At 31.8% G+C, this 19518-nt stretch overlaps 4 protein-coding genes across 21 annotated transcripts in view; 2 read left to right on the top strand and 2 right to left on the bottom strand.

The window, feature by feature from the left end:
- The first annotated feature begins 286 nt into the window (after positions 1 to 286).
- LOC130893695 (mitotic spindle assembly checkpoint protein MAD1) lies at positions 287 to 10806 on the top strand. 2 transcript variants are annotated; one of them, XM_057800043.1, is made up of 8 exons: positions 287 to 455; positions 542 to 1002; positions 4411 to 4627; positions 4684 to 4820; positions 4875 to 5057; positions 5108 to 5299; positions 6986 to 7313; positions 9255 to 10806. In XM_057800043.1, exons 2-8 carry the CDS (start codon positions 571 to 573, stop codon positions 9935 to 9937), a joined length of 2172 nt encoding a protein of 723 aa, XP_057656026.1. In that variant the 5' UTR covers positions 287 to 455; positions 542 to 570; the 3' UTR covers positions 9938 to 10806. The 2 variants fall into 2 exon arrangements, with proteins under 2 accessions (XP_057656026.1, XP_057656109.1); XM_057800126.1 differs by having other exon boundaries at positions 306 to 398.
- Positions 10807 to 14119: 3313 nt separating this feature from the next.
- LOC130902306 (ubiquinone biosynthesis O-methyltransferase, mitochondrial) lies at positions 14120 to 15539 on the bottom strand. Of its 2 annotated transcripts, none has more exons than XM_057814357.1 (5): positions 15450 to 15539; positions 15132 to 15185; positions 14871 to 15082; positions 14406 to 14816; positions 14120 to 14344 (listed from the first exon to the last, which is right to left on the bottom strand). In XM_057814357.1, the coding sequence occupies exons 2-5, from the start codon at positions 15167 to 15169 to the stop codon at positions 14223 to 14225; spliced, it is 783 nt and encodes a 260-aa protein (XP_057670340.1). In that variant the 5' UTR covers positions 15170 to 15185; positions 15450 to 15539; the 3' UTR covers positions 14120 to 14222. The 2 variants fall into 2 exon arrangements, with proteins under 2 accessions (XP_057670340.1, XP_057670349.1); XM_057814366.1 differs by having other exon boundaries at positions 15377 to 15518.
- Positions 15540 to 15564: 25 nt separating this feature from the next.
- Positions 15565 to 18191, bottom strand: LOC130902298 (uncharacterized protein C15orf61 homolog). 4 transcript variants are annotated; one of them, XM_057814311.1, is made up of 5 exons: positions 18115 to 18191; positions 16743 to 16828; positions 16051 to 16186; positions 15819 to 16002; positions 15565 to 15767 (listed from the first exon to the last, which is right to left on the bottom strand). In XM_057814311.1, the coding sequence occupies exons 3-5, from the start codon at positions 16180 to 16182 to the stop codon at positions 15640 to 15642; spliced, it is 444 nt and encodes a 147-aa protein (XP_057670294.1). In that variant the 5' UTR covers positions 16183 to 16186; positions 16743 to 16828; positions 18115 to 18191; the 3' UTR covers positions 15565 to 15639. The 4 variants fall into 4 exon arrangements, with proteins under 4 accessions (XP_057670294.1, XP_057670304.1, XP_057670323.1 ...); XM_057814321.1 differs by having other exon boundaries at positions 16743 to 16884; positions 18115 to 18164; XM_057814340.1 differs by lacking the exon at positions 16743 to 16828 and having other exon boundaries at positions 18115 to 18179.
- LOC130902234 (rho guanine nucleotide exchange factor 18) overlaps positions 16227 to 19518 on the top strand; it is a 102500-nt gene continuing 99208 nt past the window's right edge. For 9 of the 13 annotated variants that reach the window (XM_057814295.1, XM_057814286.1, XM_057814257.1 and 6 more), the window contains exon 1: positions 16228 to 16665. In XM_057814295.1, the coding sequence (XP_057670278.1) occupies positions 16620 to 16665 (46 nt within the window). In that variant the 5' untranslated portion in view covers positions 16228 to 16619. The other 4 variants (XM_057814237.1, XM_057814212.1, XM_057814274.1 and 1 more) reach the window with 4 other exon arrangements.

Raw genomic sequence — 19518 nt, 5'->3', positions numbered from 1 at the left:
TTTTTCAAGATTTTGAATTGGTATTCAAAAGGAGGGAAATGTTACGACTAAATGAATAGTAGTTACAGCGTTGCCAACAAAAATTTAAATTACTTTCCTCCTCAAACATTATGCTGAATAGGCTATATTCAGTATAATTAATGTCCTGAAAATTGCTAAACTATTCGTTTGAGTCCCCATATAATACGCGTTTGTAATTAAAAGTAGGATTTGAATTGATAATTCCAAAAGCTTAGTGAAACTGACCATATGACAACGGTGTATCTAGTTATTTTTGGTTTACAGCGTTGATCATTGGTACTTCTGATAAGTATATTACTTTATTTAATGTTTGCAGTTGATATGTGAAGATTTTTGTCAATTGCGGTATATCACATTTGGTGAAATATTATAAAGTGGTATACATTTAATAAAATTTTTATTATTATTATTTATAAAGCTTGGATTTTAAAGTTGTATGTAATTTATACATCGAATTTCTATGATCTACACATCTTAATTTCTTCCAAGTGTTTGTGTATAATCTATATTATTGTTTTAGGTTAACTTTGGAATACCAAAACTGTTATCATGACCGACCACATAGATGATACAATTTTGAATATGGTTAAAGACTTCAAATCCACAGGACCTGGTCCTGATATTTTCTTTTCACACAAACGTTCGTCAAGTTCCAATTCGAACGAAAGCAGTTATGACGATCGAACACCAGCTAAAAAGCCGAAACTGGACGTTAATCTAGATATGTCTTATGTTGGTTCGCCCAGAGAAGTGAGGAGAATGAGGGCGGATTTATTAGAAGCCAGAAATATCATCAAAGGCTTAGAAAGTAGAATAAGCCATATGCATTCTGTAAGAAAACAAATGCAGTTGATGTTTGAAGAAGAAAATAAGACACTCAAACGCCAAAATGAGTATGATAAAAAGTCCATAGAGGAATTGGAAAGTCAACTTCAAACCATTAGAAAAAGAGAAATTGAATTGAAGCATGAATTGGCAAAGGTAAGTGTCAGTAGTTGTCAATATATATTTTAAAGAACTTTTTATGTATTAGTATATATTTCTATAAAGTATTTCAATGTTGTGTACAATTATTTTATGGCACAGTCAACATTGAACTAAATAAGTGAAGAAATTATACTTTATAATAAAAGTTAGACTGTAAGATGAGTATTAAGGTATCGTCAGTCCCATGCCAAAACCATAAATGTGCAAAATTGACCGTTTTGACCTAATCTGATAATTTCGTGTTTTTGGCATTGCAAATAATTATTAAAAATATCTGAATGTACCGCTTTCACGTGTTTGGTTTTACAAACAATTATTTAGATTCATGTGAATTTTTCAGATTCGTGATTATCTATTTATATATATAAGCTAAGCAATAATGATGAGCAGTTGATTAGGGAGCATATCCTCTCATTTCTCGCCGTTCAATTGCATTACTGTAGAAGCTCTGCACAAAAACAGTACCTTGATCCCTCTTTAAATATTTCCATTATGTATACAATGTACAAAGAAAAAAATTATAAACTCAGTTTCTTTAGAAAAATATAGACAGATTTTTAGGGAATATAATTTAGGGTTCTTCCGGCCAAAAAAGAACCAGTGTAAAAAGTATTTAGAGCAAAAGGAAATGACAGAAACTGAAAGACTAAAAGGAGAAGAAACATTTCAAGAACATTTAAAAAAAAAGAATTAGCTAGCAAGTCCAGAGATGATGACAAAAAAATTGCAAAGGAAAATACAGAGGTTTTATCTTTTATTTTCGATCTGCAAGCAGTTCTTACAACACCGAAAGGCCCAGTAGGTCAAATGTTTTATTTAAGAAAATTAGCCATTTACAATTTCACAGTTTACAGTTTAGGCAACTAAGATGTTCTTTGTTATGTTTGGGAGAAAACTCAAGGAAAAAGAGGATCAGTTGAAATCTCTTAATATATTCACAATTACATTCTATCACATCAAAATATTAAAGAGGTTCAAATGATGTCTGATGGGTGTGGTGGCCAATAAAAAAAACCCTATTTTTGCTGCCATGTGCCTTCAAATTCTCTCAAGTCATCCTACTCTAAATCTAATAGATCATAGATTTTTTGAAACTGGTCACACGGAATGGAGTGTGACTCAATACATTCGAAAATAGAAAGAAAAGCGAAATACATTCCAGTTTATTCTGCAGAAGGTTGGACACAAATTATTCGCAGTGCAAGAACAAGGCCACGACCTTTTGTAGTCAAAAACCTAACTCACCAAGACTTTTTCGATTTAAGGTATTTGGAACACAATCTTTCAACAATTAGAATCCAATTCCATGGCGCAAAGTTTGGTGGCTTCGCTATGTAAAGGATGAGCCCACAAAAATTTTCTTTAAAACAAGTTATATAGATGAAGATTTTAAAAAGATAAATTGTTTCAAAAAATGACGACCAAGAAAAGTTGCATTAAACAAGCCTTATAATGATGAGTTGCCTATTTCCAATGCAAAGTTTCAAGATTTGAAAAAAATGTGTAATGATCTTACAATACCTAAAATTTACCACAATTAATTCAGATCTTTGAAATGTAGCGTAAAAATCTGGGACTGTTTACCAGAGCCGAATGTGTTGGAAAATGACTCAGAAGAAAGTGATTAGTTTTTTTTTACAACTGAATGTATTCTTGTAACTTTTAATTAGCAGAGTATTATGTTTTATTTCCTTGTTTCTTTGATTTCAAACGAGTTTTCTTTTTTATTTCTTTTATTAAACAAGTTTGCCAAAAGTTAATGGCTTTCATTTTTCTGTTCAACGAAATTAAATTTGTTTAAAATCTTTCAACAGCAAAAACACGAATGTGTGTTTTTCAAAAAAAAAACTGAATATATCCCAAAATTTTGTTAGACAACTTAAATTGGTCAATACGACTTATTGCAGAGAATAGTCACACAAAATCCCTATTTTTCCCAATCGTTACAAACTTTGAATGCAATTATCTCAAAACTAATTTTGCACATTCATGGTTTTGGCATGGGACCTACAATATTTTACAATTTTACAATTTTTTGAAATTTAAAAAAATTCATGTGTAAATAAAAATATCAACAAGAAAATGTTGAGGCAAATGAAAAGTGTTTGTGAAAAAAGTTGATAAAGCAAATTTTAGTTGAATATGGGGGTGACAAATGTATTTTTTGTAATTCAATATTCTTGAAACATCGTGTATACATATTAAACAGTTCAGTTCAAAACATAAGACAAAAAATATCTATAATTTACACGTGGGCTTGTAGATATTCACTGATAATAAACTTGAAAGAATTACCAGTATTATTTTGATTAGGAAGTTTTAAAAACAAAGCTACCAGGTGTGTAATTCAGAAAATTGATAAATTGGTCACGATTTGCTAAAGGAATATACAAAATATAGACATTATCATAGATTTCTTTAGAATCTTATTTCTTAGACCCCTTTCATATCTTTTTGTTGCCAAATTGTTTTGGTTTTAGGACTCTTCTGAATGTTTTAAAATCTAATTTTCAATCAAGGCGATTTATCAACAAAAACTCTATAAATATACAAAGAAAAGAGAACAAATCAATTCAAATCTCTATCTTCTTGTTAACATGTTAGACCCAATACATTTTCCTGGCAAGAAAAACTGTTGAATCTCTTTGGTTCTTGCTGGGCAAAAACTTTTTTCCTAACTGTTTAGTAATAAAATTTACAGTAAATTGAGTTTTGCATGTCAGCTAATTTTAATTTCCTATAGTAGCATTGACAAGGACCCTTCAGCACCTCATACCCCTTCAGATAATCTCGTAGTACCCCACTTGAGGTTACCAGAGCACGATGTCCTTTGAGAATCCGATCAGGTGCTTTGGCTTAAACCTTTTGATGTCATTAGGCTGTGAGCCTTGCTCAAGTGTTTAAACCATGCTCTGTTATTCAAACCATGCACTAGCAGTACTCCAGATTGTCCGATGACCTTTTCCTGTTAAAAGTCCGGTCATTAGTCGTTTTTCGAGCCTATTTAGTTGGAGCATTTGTTTGGTGTGAGATGCAGAAGGTACATCTATATGTGCATTTGCTTGTCTCATGCCAGGTGTCTCTATCCATATCTGCCGAGCCCGCATTGCAAGTAGACCGTTGTGACACGATGGAAATGCTTTTAGCTGCACCTATCTTTCTTGCACTCAAGCATTAGCTTAGAGCACACCTTTTCGACCGTTATGATTTGTATGATACCTCAATCTGCTCAGATAGCAGATTGAGGTTATTGTGTTCCTGTGACATAGCGTCTATTAATGGAATTAAAATTATCGCTAGTTGCATTGACTTTAGAAATACTGAAATTTTATTTTAAATTGATTAGGCAATTTTATTTATATTCCATTGGGGTGATACCAATTCGAACTCTTCTCGCTGTAGGTAAATAATAAGTATGAATTATTAAAAATCAACACAAATCACAGTACAGACATGCTCGAAAAAAGTTTAATTGAAATGAAAGAAGCAAACAAAAGCATGGAATGTGTAGAGAAGGGAGTTATTCCTGGTTTGGAAAGAAGGATTCAAGAGTTGGAAACTATGTTGGAAGCAGCAGAAGAGGATGCTGAAGCCCAGAAAAAATTAGTAGAAGAATTGGGTATTTTTTTTTTCATTACATACTCAATATTTTTTATACAAGTAGAAAATTTTCAGGTAAAAGAATAAGTGAGGATAATGCCATACAAAGAGATCTGGAGCTAAAAGAACAAGAATTGTTAAAAGCAAGGTTGTATATAAAAGAATTGGAATATGCAAAAGAGAGTTATCGAGAATTTCAAGAACAGGGAAAGGTATATACAAATACAATTATCATTTTTAAATTAATTTTTTTTTATATTTTTTAGACCCAATCTCAAAAATTACAAAGATACGCAGAACTCGAGAAGGAAAATGCGCAACTAAGAGAAGATACAAATAAATTGAAAGAACAAGTTAAAAATAAGTTGATACTCGAAGAGGAGGTTTTCGATTTGAAAAATAGACTGGCTAAATGCAAGGGTTATGAAAAGAAGTATGCAGATTTACAGGTGAATTAACAATATAAATATTCAGCTTATTTTTCATAATTTTTTTTTAGCTTCAAGAAACAAAGAAATCTATGGAATTGAGCGAATGGAGAGCAGTTGCAAGAGGTATATGTGAGTCAACGCAACCGGATTCGACATTACCCCATCTCCTTAGAAAAATTGTCGAACGATTACAACAACAGGAACTAACTTTGACCGCCGAAAAAGTTGAATTAGAATCCCAGGTGAAAGCTATCACTTATGTGAGTACAAATATTTATTTACTTACCTTAAATAATAAATATTATATTATAAATAATATTATTATCAATTTCTTTAAGGAATTGATTCTATTATATTATAGACCAAGATCCTTCTGCCTATTCCTGGCACTACAACAAAATAAAACAATATTTCTGATTTAAACTAGTTTAATTATTTTTTATATTAATTTCCATTAAACTTTAATCCATGACCACCAATAAAACATCTTCTCCATGCTTGAAACGCATCTTTCTGGTATACAGATTGTTCAAAGCTAACTTAAGGAGCTTGAGTTTTTCTGGACCAAAATGCAAGGGTCTTAATACAACTAGAAACATCACTCACCATTTTTCATGGAGACTGGGTAGCAATAAACGTCTGGGCTCAGGAAGAAGCATATTTACATTCTCTCCTTTAGTCAAGCGGCCTTGAAAGCCCTGAACGCTATTAAGTGCATGGGAGTGTGAACAAACACTATAAAAGTAACTCTAATGTGACTTTCAAGCCACCAGGGTATACAGTGCAACGCGGAAGCAGACAGTCATACCAAAAAGGAATAATTACTTCATTATTATTATTGTTTGACTATAGTAGGCGGTTAAAAAAAACGATGAAGCTATTGTTTTATAAATTTAAAAATGAAAGTTTTTCAGAATACTGCTCACACTTTTTAGTCTACTAAAAGTAGTGCACAATTTGATTGTTTGTAACTGAGTGAGTGTCCAGCATCAAATTTGTTCTTGAAAATATTTGTATTTGCAGCAGTCACTGCCTCTTCTTCTAATGCATTCCACATGTGTTCTATACGATTTGTCAAAAAGTTCTTCCATAATAGAGTCCTATTGTGACCTCATGAGATAGAGTCTCACTGGAGAAACACTCCAGGCCTATAGTAATCCAAAAGAATCATAACCATATCATCTAAGAAGTATGAAGAGCTTCTAAAGATGTCAATAAACGACATGAATCTGGTGGTCGGTTTTCTGATAGGTCACTGACACATCAAATACATCAACCTTCTAGTGGAGAAGAATAATAACCTCGAAATATCAAATGTAGAAGGGTTTGATTTCGCTATTCATGTTTTTAAATTTCTAAACAAAAATATTCAGGGTGGTATGTTTTCAAATTGACACCCTTTACAGAAGATAAAGTTATTTATTGATTAAATTGATTTATTGATTAAATATCAAATTTTTAATATTTTTTTAAATTGGAGCTTAATCGGATGGATGTTATTTTCTTAGTCATTCATTTGAAGATTCTTTTCCAGGATGCTTCTTTCTGCTTTGGATTATCATCTTATTTCCAGAGTTTTAATTTTTGCAATCATAGAAAAGTTGTAGAACAAATCAACTCTTCTGTTTCCTATGTTCGTTTAATTGTTTTATTTTGATTGTAATTTTTTTTTTCATAGATAATGTGGTAATTCAATTTGCTCTTTTCTCCATTTTAATCCCTAGGTACTTAACATATTGGGTGAATTTTCCTAGATTCCCCGGATTATTTTTATATATATTTATTATTATTATTTATATATATATATATATATATATATATATATATATATATATATATATATATCCAGTATCATAATTTTCTCAATGTTGCAACATGTAATATTGATAATTTGGTTCAATCATAATAAAATAGATGTTCTAGCAATATCAGTTATTTATTTTCAGGAAGCGAGAGTGGCAGGATCTGAAATAGAAAAGAACTCACAACTATTGGTTGATTTGAAACAAACAGCAGCTCAAAGACAAAAACTCATCCACCGTTTGGAGAAGAGACTAATGTTAGTGACCAGAGAAAGAGATAGCTATAGATTACAGTTGGATTCCTACGAAAAAGATCTGACTATGAACCCTCTATCAGTTGGTACCAGCAATGCAATAAACCAGATACAGTCACAAAAGAAACGCATTGAAACTCTTGAGAAGAATGTGATGGAGTATAGGGATTTGGTTACTAAATTGGAGATAGATTTGGAATCAGCTCAACCTCATGGAGGTAAGTTGTAATATTACATCTTTTTCTAGGAAAACAGCAAGAGGCTTATAGGCATATGTATAAAAGTAATAATGGAACCATATTTTAAACTCATTATGGAAGTCATTCTGTATCTCAGGCTACTCTATATAAAAATAGAAAGTGTATCAGAAAGGATGAGAAACGGAATGATTAGAGAGGAAATTTACTAGTTAAATATGGAATGAAGGATGAATTAGTGGTATTAAAACACCATAACTAGACAGAAAAAATGTCATTAAATTATTTGACAATAAACCCCAAATATATCCCAAATGTAAATTCAAGCTATTAATAGCTGATTTCTTCTGTAATGATTAGATAAGAATAATAGTTACCGCTTTAAGGGTAATTAAGCAGAAGAAAATTATATAACTAGTAAAAACTGGAGGCTAAACACCTTTCCGGAGACCAAATATTTTTTTGGAATCAAAACAGATACAATATTGGAAAAAATAGAAAACAAAGATAATTATTGTACTATGGGAGATAATAGGACTAAGAAAAGTGAATTCGAAGAGGAAGAAAGAATGCGTTATTCAAAGTGAGTTTTCATTTTAACAGGAGGAAATTATCACATCTCAAGAAAATGGTCGAAAGCAATGAATATAAGTTAGAATTGGTTTAACCACTTACTGAATGCAAAGTACTGCAGAATTTAGGAGCAAAACAGCCAAGAAAATATAAGTAAACTTAATTATACTGAAATCGGTAGATATCCGAAGAGTATGGCAGGATAAGCTGCCCATTGGAAAAGTTTTTACCATAAAATCACATTTTCTTGATGGAAACATTCCCCTATGTTATGAGACCCTGGGGTGCATTAGTTTAAAAAAAATAATAGTCACAGTTTTGTGGGTACTTGGAGTAGAAGAAAATGATATAACTAGTAAAAACTGGAACTTAAACACCTTTCCGGAGAACAAATACTTTTTGTGAAATCAAAACAGTTACAATATTGGAAGAAATGGGGAATAAAAGAATTATTGTGCTATGGGACATAGTACAACTAAGAAAGGTGAACTCAAAGAGACAGGAACAAGGCGTTAGTCGAAGTAAGTCTGAATTTTAACAGAGGTTCTAGCAGGACATTATCGCATTTCAAGAAAGAGGTGGAAAGCGACGAAATTTATTAAATAGTGAGAATAAACAAACTACTAGTATCAAAAACATTATTATTGCAGTTTTTCTATGATTTTCCTGTAACCTGGTGAATTGGTTCACCAGCCAAATGGCCGATAATAACAATAAATAAAGAAATTGATAAAAAAATGAAAAGAATTACAAAATATATTTTCAAACTGGAAAGCACAATTTTTTTAGGCTGGAACTTTCTTTTCTTCTTCTTAAAGCAACATTTGGTCATCCATTTTTTTTCTTTTTTCTGCCTGAAGCAGCACAATCACAAACTTATCACCACAACCCGAGCTCTGCAGAGGAGCAACTTCTATATCAGGGCCAATTCCAACAGACCTTGCAAGTTTTCTGTGATTTTCCTGTAACCTGGTGAATTGGTTCGCCAGCCAAATTGCCGACAATAATAAACAAAGAAATTTATAAAAAAACGAAAAGAATTACAAAATATATTCTCAAACTGGAAATAACCATTTTTTTAGACTGGAACTTTTTCTTCATAAAGCAACGTTTGGTCGTCCATTTTTTCTCTTTTTTCTGCCTGAAACAGCGCCATAACAAATTTATTACCACAACCCCAACCCTGCAGAGGAGCCACTCCTATATCAGGGCAAATTGCAAACGACCTTCCTATATAAAAATTTCCCTTATCCTATCCAAAATATACCCAACGAATTATTATTTTTTTTTTCAAACATCCCTAAAAAAAGGATATACTGTAGAAACGTCTCCACATATAATTTGTATCTGGAACGTAACTTTTTGTAACATAAATTTTCTTGATTTCAGATCGTGTAGAACAATTATCGAAATTGAAAGATGAAGTACAACATTTGAGATTAGAAAACGACAAATTACGCATGAGGAGAGATGAACTGGAGATCCAATTGGAATCCACATCGAGACACGAAAATGCAACACAAAAAAATAAAGTCATCCATCAAGTGAACAACCCTCTCGCCGAATCCCTTTCTCAGAGAGAAAAGTACATTGAAAAATTACAAAGTGAAATAGAAAAACTGAAAAGGAAAATTAAAAATATGGAGGCAGGAATTGAACAGAGTAAACTCGGAGATATAACTCTAAGTGGAAAAGAAATAACCGAATTAAAAGAGCAGGTGAAATCTCTGGAGAATAAGAGTCAGCTGTTGAAGGATTATTTCAAATCTCAGATGCAAGAGTTCAGAAATGTTATTTATATGCTTCTCGGTTACAAAATCGACAGGACTCAAAATTCCTTGTACAAATTGAGGAGCATGTATGCGGAACGTCCAGACGATTTATTGTGCTTCCAAGTAGATAAAAACGGTGATTTGAATCTGCTTGAAAACGAGTTCAGTGCAAATTTAGAGAGTATGATCAATCTCCATTTGCGCCATCAGAAATCCATTCCAGTATTTCTTAGTGCAATCACTATGGATCTATTCAATAACAAAACTATGACTACCAAAACTATAGAGCAAGACGACTAAAGTTATAAGTATCGTTAAATGTTTATACTAGAAGGTTCCCCTTTATATCATAAATGTATCTGAATTTTGAGTTTTTTATAAAATTTTTTGTTCTATATCATTATAAGGTTTATTTCCAGACATAATTAACTGGATTTCCAAGGAGAAGCCTACACTCTTTTTTGTAAATACTTTCTATGGCTTTGTCCTTAGGAATTATGTATTTCCATGGTTTTTGGCTCCAAAACGAGCACGCATTCTCTAATGGTACACTAGATGGGAAAAAATCAAACTGTGTTTTAGACACGGTTGTGATCCTCCAAATAAATTTCATTTACCGGTTTTATGGTGAATAAATGAATGAAGTACACTTCTAGCAAAAGACCAACCGAATATTGCAAAAAGGAAAAAAATATAAAAAGAAATGTTTTAGAAGAAATTGGGAAATGCTCTTTGGAAGATTTAATCCTAAATGGACATCGAACCAATAGCCTTACAGCTAGATATAAGCGAGTATGCTCCTAAAAAAGAAAAAATGGAATGTAACGAAAGGATTGAACTGAATTTGTTGTAAACGTCCTGGTTAAAAAAATATCCAAGGTACCGAAGTTTATTTTTTGTCATCATAGCTAGGATGGTGATATTCATACTGAACACACTGTTTATTAGCATGAAACCAACACTCACAATTAAACTATGTGGTATTTCGAGTCGTATATGAATATGTTGAAGTTTTAAAAGTGTAATTGTTAGTGTTGGTGTGGTTGCAGTAAAAGTTTTCAGTTTTTCACTTTTTAGTTTGTAATTTTTTTCAAATATTGAGATTTTTCCTATGTTCATTTATCTAAATTTATTTATATCAAATATAAATGCATTTTTAGTTAAAAAAATGATTTTATTTACAATTTTATTCAAATATTTAAATCGAATACCAACCGACTCGAAAGTGACAGGCAGTGTAATTGTGAGTATAACCTCACTTCCCCAGCAGATGATTCTTCCTCAGGAAGTGGTAAATTAATAAAAACTAAACAAACTATTCCCGAATAAGATTCTTCAAAATAATATTTATTGCTGTGAAAAATAAAAAAAATTTTCAGGAATAAGTAAATTTATAAAAAAAAATCAACTGCGTATCCAAAAGAGCAGAATGAGTAAAAAGTAATAAATTAGAAACAACTCAAATTTCTTTATATTAAATATCAGACTGGGACTCATCTATATTTGTAGTCCTCAACTGAATTTCTAGTTGTCCTGATATTGGTGCACAGGTTGAGTCATTTGGGAGTGGTTAAACTCCAACCTGACAGCTGTATAAAAGCGAATATGAAGGATAATATCACCACCAATTTCACTAAATTTACTCTTGTAGAAAGTAGTTAGATGACGTTTAAGTAACGAAACTGGAGTTTTAATGAATTCATAAGATGAAGTGGCAGGTCTATAACGAAAACTCTAGATCGAGTAACACTGTCTACGTTTTCGACAGTTCTAGAAGACTAGATTTTGGTTTATTCAGTGTTGATATTCAAACTTTTCGGCCCATTTTCCAATCAGTCGAACACCTGACGCATCCTTTAAGTGACCAACATTGCGAGTACGCGTTACATTCACCAAATTACCGTTTTTGTAAAACTTACGCACGCACAACGCACGGTCCGCTCTATGGCGACTAAATTCTTTAGAGCCAGGCTACCGATTGACATACCTACCCCCGCACTCCTCCGAAAAACTCCGTTCATGCAATAAGCAATACAAAGATGGACGTTGTATCGAGGTACCTTGTATTTTAAACTTTCTTGAGCATATTACCGTACCATTTTTTGCTTAATAAATAGTTTTTTACAAAGTTGAGATTTGAGTTTAACTGGCAAAGTCAGATTGCGGCCTTGCAAAAATCTGGTCCTCAGGTGGGCAGCAACCAAAGGATACGGAGGCAGATATCCCTGAGCGGGAGCAGTGGAATGGTGACTCCAAGGCCGCTATACTATATAATAGAGTCACCCGATATACAGATGGCTCCAAGATGAATGGCTTGCCCAAAGCAGGCTTCTGCGATTTTTTTTACCTTTGGGAACACGCCACTATCTTGCAAGTCGATGTATTCGCTGTTATGGAATGTAGACGGGTGATGCTCAATCTGCTCAGATAGCAAAGCTGCAATACAAACCATAACGGCCGAAAAGGCCATCCTCGGTGTAGCTTGGTCGAATCAGTTTTACTGATTTTCACCCTTTATTTACTGAATTACCTCCATAATATCAAAACAAGACACGAACTATCGAAACTATCCCTGCATCAGTGAGATTAATGATAACTGGTTTTTGGGTAGTGACGATTCATATAGTTCATTAATGTACCTGTTCACGGAATCTGATTCGACTATATCTATAATTATATCAAAACTTTGTGCAACTTTAGTGCCAAAATTAAACAATGTAATAGAGGTAAGTCTCGTTATAGATCAATGACAAAGTTCTTTAGCAGAAGTAGCTTCAGAAGGGACATGAGTTTTCGTTGATAGTTTATATCCTAGTGATGGGGTATTACTCTTAGTCACTTTTTCGTTTGGGGATCAGGCTACCCCCTTTCAAGCCGAGGTATGCGCTGTTGGTGAGTGATGGTTGCAAGATCCAGCTTGTTTGAGCGCCTGGTCACTCCGGCAACCAAAAGGCGGACTCACTCGCCAGACTGTGATCGGTGAACTCATCGATGGACCCAGAACTCATCCTTAGTGTAGATAAAAGTGTTGCTATCATGTCTCAACGATCTACTCGCAAGGCGGGCTCGGCAGAGATGGATAGAGACACCTGCAAAGGCAAACATAGATGGACCTTGTGTCTCATACCAAATTTTTTCAAATATTCATGTATTCCAATTTATATGAATTGAAAATAAATGTATAGACCTAATGAGGCTTGAATGACCAGACAGTGTAATTGTGAGTGATGATGTAGTGCATTGATTACCATAAGGGGTACAAGCGAATTTCCAGAAGTCTAAGCAAATCTGATCACATTTTTTGACAAATTTTGGGGTTCCAGTGGAAAGAAACAGGTCTATGAGGAAAAAATTTAGGAACAGCTGGCTTTGTGATATCAAAAAATTTATCAGATTTCCTTTTTTTCCATCATAGCAAAAATTGTGATGAACTGAATAATGCACGGAGGGGCATTATTCAGTTTTAAAGTTTTTGTGATGAAAATATTGAAATTCAAACTCCAACTTTATTTCATTATAGTTTATAAATGATTTAGGTTGAAAAGTTTTTGGAAAAAAGAAAACTATGTCAATAAAAAAATCTAAGTAGTATTTCATTTTAGCTTTCGAACTTTGGTTTTTTTGATTTCCTGCAGATATCTTGGGTATCCTGTCAATCCCTCTTGAGTTTCCAGTAGTAGTCAGACATCATATTTTCATTCCACCTACCTTGGTGTCGTTTCTCAATTTATTTTATGTCAAAATGAAAAAAAGTCTGAAGTAGTATTCCATTTGAGCTTCAGAACTTCGGTTTTTTTTGGTTTCCTGTAGATCTCTTGGGTGTCTTGGCAATCTCTCTTGAGATACCAGAAGTAGTAAGCCATCATATTTTTATTCCACATACCTTGGTACCGCTTTTCCATTTCTTTTATGTCTTGGTGGAACCTTTCACCTTGCTCTTGGCTGTAATCGCCTAGGTTATCAGGGAAATAGTCAAAATAGGAATGTAGGAAATGCATCTACAGGCTTATGTTGCTGCATCCAAGATTTTTATAATGGCGTACCATTGTACTCTGGATCTTTATTGTTGCCCCGAAGAACTTCTTTAAAGCTCATCCAAGCTAGTTTTATACTTTGTGTCTTCCAAATTTTTCTGAAATATACTTGAAGCAGGCACCTTGTTTTGATAAAGGGGTCACAAATTGCTCTATGTCCAGCAGTGGTAGCAAAATCTTTTCAGGGTCAATCAACAGTTCATGTAGGATGTTTTTCATACCAAGTACAAAATTTTGTCGTTTAGGCCACAATTTGTGTGTGTGTCTGATTATTAAGTGGCCAGGAATTAATCCTCACATTAGAAATTATCGATTTATGAGTTAACCAGACTTGATAGAAAAAAAAAACAAATTGCATTTTTGAAATTAATGTGAAAAATTGATTAAAGAAAATCTATTTTCATTTCGGCATAGATTTTAATTATAATCACAAATAAAATAGTGAAAATTTCTTTGGTATTCAAATTTATTTATACTGATGTAGTTTAAATTTAAAACAAATAATTTAATATACAAATCTAATCATAAATATGGAATCAAATTAACAAACATTAATTCTTTGATAATTTAACAGCATTTAGGGCAAATAAAAATGTCGTATCTGAACACCAGTGCCAACAGTTTCCCACAGGATTGTACAATAAACCATGAATCATTTCAGTTCTACAATTATCTGAAACAAATATGTTTAGTTGTCACTAGAAGTATCTGAAATTAAACTTTAGAATACTCACTATCTTCCAATAATCTCTGCAAGGCGGTAGGAGATATAAATTTTTCATACTGATGGGTACCTTGTGGCATTACTCCTAAAATGTCTTCAGCTACAATTATCCCAAATACATTCGATTGCCATGTTTTACTAGGGGTTGTTATGAAAATTTTTCCGTTTGGTTTTAAACATTTCAAACATGCTTCAATAAATGAAGATTTATTTGTAATGTGTTCAATGACTTCTGAAGCCACGACTGCGTCATATTTTTCGCAAGCTTCTTCAGCATGTTGCTCAATAGTTGATACAATGTAATTTACTTTTGTATTAAAGAGCTGAGCGTGAGATTTAGCCGAATTGATGAGGTCTACATTGGCGTCTAATCCGGTTACCTCTGCACCGATTTTCGCTAATGGTTCAGATAAAATTCCACCTGAAATTTTCAGAGTTTACAATATGTTTAATAAAGTAATTTCTATTCTCATACCTCCACAACCAACATCCAAAATAGTGCATCCTGCTAGAGGTAATGCAGGATTCTTAATTTCTTTGCTAATCAGGAGAGATTCTCTAATCCATGGTACTCTGATTTTGTTCATAGCATGCAGAGGTTTCATAGCACCGAATTCATTCCACCACATGTTAACGTATTTTTTGAAATGTTCCATTTCTTGTTTATCAACTGTTGTAGAATATAAGCTACGAAAAATTTTTATAATATGTGGATAATACTATATATGTTACTTACCGTGGAGGAATAGCATATTTCATAATATGTTTCAGCATGTTCTACACTGTAAAGCTAAAAGCATACTAATGTGAATAGATGATATAGTATTTCCATTTATTTAATAATAAATACAAAGAAGTAACAACAAATTGAACAAAAATCAATTATTTAGGTAATCTTGAATTTAACTTTGTACAAAAACGAATTTGAGAGCTCAGATAGATGAGAAATTTGAAGCTTATAGAAATTTTTGTTTTAATTACCAATTCATGAAACTAATAACTTAAAATTAATACCAATTAATATTAATTATCAAAATTAAATACGAATATATACTTATTTTTCTAACAGCTTCTTCTAAACAGTTTATAATAGAAAAACAATCAACATATACATAACCTCGTTAACCTTCATAATGTCAAAGTCATTTGTTAGCAATTATTTATAGGCATTTTTTGGCAATATATTTATTTTCTAAAAGTATATTAATATATTATGATTAAAAAACTACTGATATTTTAACATTTTAATAAAGTGATCCTTTATCTTCAGCGTATAGGAAATAAATTTCTACGTCTCCTCTACTGGTTTTAACGATTTCTGAATGTTTTATTAGTATAGTTGCTGCAACTCCATATGCAAGACAAGGCAGTCCTAAAACGAATGATTATTAAATATAAAACTACTGTATTGAATTGTTATTACCCAAATTAATGACTTTTATTACTCTGAAAAATATATCTTCTACATTCAAATTCTGATAAGCTCTTTTTGTACAATGATATTTTATGTATGGGAAACATCCAGTTCGTAATATGTGGTAATTCGATTTTCCCACTCTCCAATTAAAGTGTGATTTTCCCCACTGATCATCAATTACACTCGAATACTAGAAATTTCCTAAGTAATTTCCATTTTCTTTTTATAATAAACTTACTTTTATAAAATACGAAGTCCAAGGTGGTTCATCAGATTGTTTAATGTACTTAGTAAGTACCTCGGAAGACGTAGGTTTGAGTCCATTTTGAAAATTATAAAAAATATTTCTAGTGGGAATTTTTATCATCATAATTCTAAAATAAAATTTGTATGACGTCATGGTACTACTATGACTTTAGAAAAAGAAAATTAAATTGGCAACGCTGCAGTACTAAAAAATGGAGCTCATCAAGAAATAGCTTTTTAATTTATAAATAATAGTAACAAGTGTCAAAACACGGGCGCTCCCAAAAGACCCAATATCCAAAAGAAGCAGAATAATTAATTTTAATTACTAACAAGTACTATATTCTGTGATAAATAATTTGGAATATGATCTAATTAAATTTGTTAAAAGTAGCAAGTGAAAGGTGATAGAAGTTTTTGACAGTGCATTGTACTGTAAACTCAGTTATTGTACACAATATTATATTGAGTGTAAATATGTACTTACTATAAACTTATTTAAAACATACGGTTTGTCAAATTTAAATTAAGTGGGATGAAATGGAATATTGCTGCTAGAACATGGAAAAACATTTAGAACAAGACCCGTTAATTCCAGTGTCTTCAGGTAAATCAAACATTTTCATAGTACTTTTACGCGCAAGTTATATCTTATTCTTAATATAAATTTTCTCTTAATCTTACCTTGATCTATAAATCACTTAAACATTACACTCTATGCTACCTATATGCCAACTATAGAGTGTTGAGGTTAGAATCTTGTCAAGAACCTTCAAATTTAAACAAATAGAACATTGTTTATTTTTATTGTATGTACTACAAATTGCTATAAAATATTAAATTTGTTAATTAAACTAGTAGGAATGTTAATATAATTAATACAGATAATTTTTTATATTATTGTATAAACCTATTTTCAATTTCATAGGCAATTTGTTAGACATAAATATATAAATATTTACGATAATTTCAGAGTTTTAACAAATAGTATATCCTTGATTTACGATTTTATTTAACAGATTTAAATAAAAATATATAACTATTATAATATTGCAATTGTAAATGAGAAATTTCTAAGGAAATTTGAAAATATAATTTTTATTTTTGGTTAGTACTTTATGACCCTGACCTGCCTTATGAACAAGTTATTGCTAATGCAAGTATATGTAAAGCTTGATTTATGCAGCCAATATTAAAACTAAATTAAAATTAACATTAAACTAAACATTCTTGATAGTAGTTTATTGGTTTATGAAGTAAATTAATGATGATTAAAATTACTAGTAAACCAATGGAAATTCCCTGTATGGGTCCTTTTTGTTATACAAATGTGGAAAGCTTCTGATATTGTCTACCAGTGTTCCATTGTCTAAAGGACATTGCTGACTTTCAGACTTTGATTTTTCCTTTTTTTTTAATAAAACACCACGGGGGAAATCAGCACAATATCGCGAATAATATTTCCAAAACAAGAACAAGGATGTTGTAAATGAAACAATACAACCAATACAGACTGACTAACATATTCTGTCTTCATAACCTCACAAAATTGAGGAATTAAACTAATAAGTTGAAAGTTGGCGAATTCTTAGTTTAATTTTAATCTAAATTTACTGCATGAACTAAAAGTATCATTTCAGTTTCTTTCAACTAGATTAATTTTTATTTGTTATTTTAATGTTTCATTTTCAATTTTGGCTGTATAAACCAAACATAAGATAAGTAAATTAAATTTCTCCCAAATATAACATGACAATAAAAGTTTTCACTTCAAATGTTGGTTTTTCATAAAAAAGGCTGTTGTACTATTTGAAACTTTTGAATTAAAAATTACCCATAATTTATCTATATTTTCAAAACTTTTTAAATAATTATCACTACAAGAACTTTATTATTTATGAAGTAGGTTAAAATTAGTAGACAAGGTTTTTCATGTCTCAAATGTGGACGTAATTTTTTATCTCTGAATATTGGACTACTAATTTAGGTCTAATTCCTTTCAACATACTGTATTACATATATAATTTAAGAGATAGATAAAAACAGTCAAACTTACAAATAAAAAAAAGGAAATTTCTCGAGAACCGGAGTGGTATTCGCTCTTCTATCTCCCGGAATCCACGGAAGCCGACATCCCTCTAGAACAAAATATTTTTGCGCAAGCGCCGACAATCGATTTGGCGTCGCGACGTCCTTCCCGGCCGGGTATCTTCAGTTGTTCTGGAGTGTCCGAAATGCGCTCTACGTCGATGTCTCTCTGCTAGTAATATAGTACAACAGGTATTTTGTGTTTCTTGCTTAAGCACTTTCGTAGTTTTCAAGATTTCCATCGCTTTATCGCTTTTTTTTGTAAGTTTCCTTTATTTTTTAGTTGTTGTGAAATTGTTTTTAATCTGTTGTTTATTCTATTTCCTAGTTGTTGTTTTTCTTTAGGAAATCAATACAGGTAGCTGTTGAATGTATTCTATTTGAATTTTTAATTTAATTTTTGCCACTGTTGAATATATAACGCAAAGCGAATTTTTTTGTGTGTGAAAAATTGTAAAAATACCTCGCTAAAATAAAAAATATCATATTTAATCAATTGAAAAATGAAGAAAAATCGTAAGAATTCATTATTATAAACAATTATTGTATATACAGCGTGTTTAATTAATATAGACATTAATATTAAAATTTTTAAAATTAGGGTATTGTTGTAGTTAAAAGTTGACAAAATGAAATTTAAATTTCCAAAATGGTGGATTAAATATAAAATTTTTTGAAACTCCATTCAATTTTGAGAGATAATAAAGTTTTTCTTTATACTTTTGAGGTTATTCTGAATAATATAAAAGTTGTTATAGTTTAATCACTTTTTCGATAGAAAGTCTTAAAAAACTTTTAATATATTTTCAAATAATGCTGATTTAATTGTTCCTGTACATATTTCGAATCAAATTATTTCTCCCTTAATAAACTTCACTGTCGATTAAATCTGTACCGTTCAGACAAAAATTTGCCTGAATTATTGAACAATTTTGGCGTTTTCAGACTCCGTCAGTATGACGTATATTTTCAGAAACTGAATTGAATATATACTCGCGAGCAACTTTATAATGAAACAAAAGAATCTTAAATTCGTCTAAATAATGATTTTCTTTAGTGAGCGCCGTTTTAATTCGATAGGATTCAAGTCCTGACTACGCGCTGGCCAATCCATAGCGGCAATTTCGACATCCGGTAAATACTGCCTGCACCTGCACTATGTGGACGGGCATGTCGCCGATGATAGTGGGGAACGACTTGGTACCCTAAAATTTCGTCTTTGTATCGTTTCGCCTCTCAACCGCCAGTTTCAATAAAAATCTCGTCCTCTTCTATCGTTACCATGCACGGAGCCCCATTGTTCATTAATCCAATTAACGTATTCCCAGGCAAATCGGTGAGCTGGAGTTAATTTGGGGTCTCTAGCTGGCGT

The sequence above is a fragment of the Diorhabda carinulata genome, chromosome 1, assembly GCF_026250575.1.
Source record: "Diorhabda carinulata isolate Delta chromosome 1, icDioCari1.1, whole genome shotgun sequence".
Taxonomy (NCBI): domain Eukaryota; kingdom Metazoa; phylum Arthropoda; class Insecta; order Coleoptera; family Chrysomelidae; genus Diorhabda; species Diorhabda carinulata.
The sequence above is the reverse complement of the archived record's forward strand: the minus strand, read 5'-3'. Positions and strand labels throughout refer to the sequence as shown.

Coding starts and splice junctions, on each gene's coding strand:
- LOC130893695 (XM_057800043.1), top strand. CDS start 571: ATGACCGACCACATAGATGATACAATTTTGAATATGGTTAAAGACTTC. Junction 1,003..4,410: donor TGAAGCATGAATTGGCAAAG/GTAAGTGTCAGT, acceptor TTCTCGCTGTAG/GTAAATAATAAGTATGAATT. Junction 5,058..5,107: donor AGAAGTATGCAGATTTACAG/GTGAATTAACAA, acceptor ATTTTTTTTTAG/CTTCAAGAAACAAAGAAATC.
- LOC130902306 (XM_057814357.1), bottom strand. CDS start 15,169: ATGCTGAAACATATTATGAAATATGCTATTCCTCCACG. Junction 15,083..15,131: donor AAATATGCTATTCCTCCACG/GTAAGTAACATA, acceptor AATTTTTCGTAG/CTTATATTCTACAACAGTTG. Junction 14,345..14,405: donor GCAGAGATTATTGGAAGATA/GTGAGTATTCTA, acceptor TATTTGTTTCAG/ATAATTGTAGAACTGAAATG.
- LOC130902298 (XM_057814311.1), bottom strand. CDS start 16,182: ATGATGATAAAAATTCCCACTAGAAATATTTTTTATAATTTTCAAAAT. Junction 16,003..16,050: donor GGACTTCGTATTTTATAAAA/GTAAGTTTATTA, acceptor GGAAATTTCTAG/TATTCGAGTGTAATTGATGA. Junction 15,768..15,818: donor AATAAAAGTCATTAATTTGG/GTAATAACAATT, acceptor CATTCGTTTTAG/GACTGCCTTGTCTTGCATAT.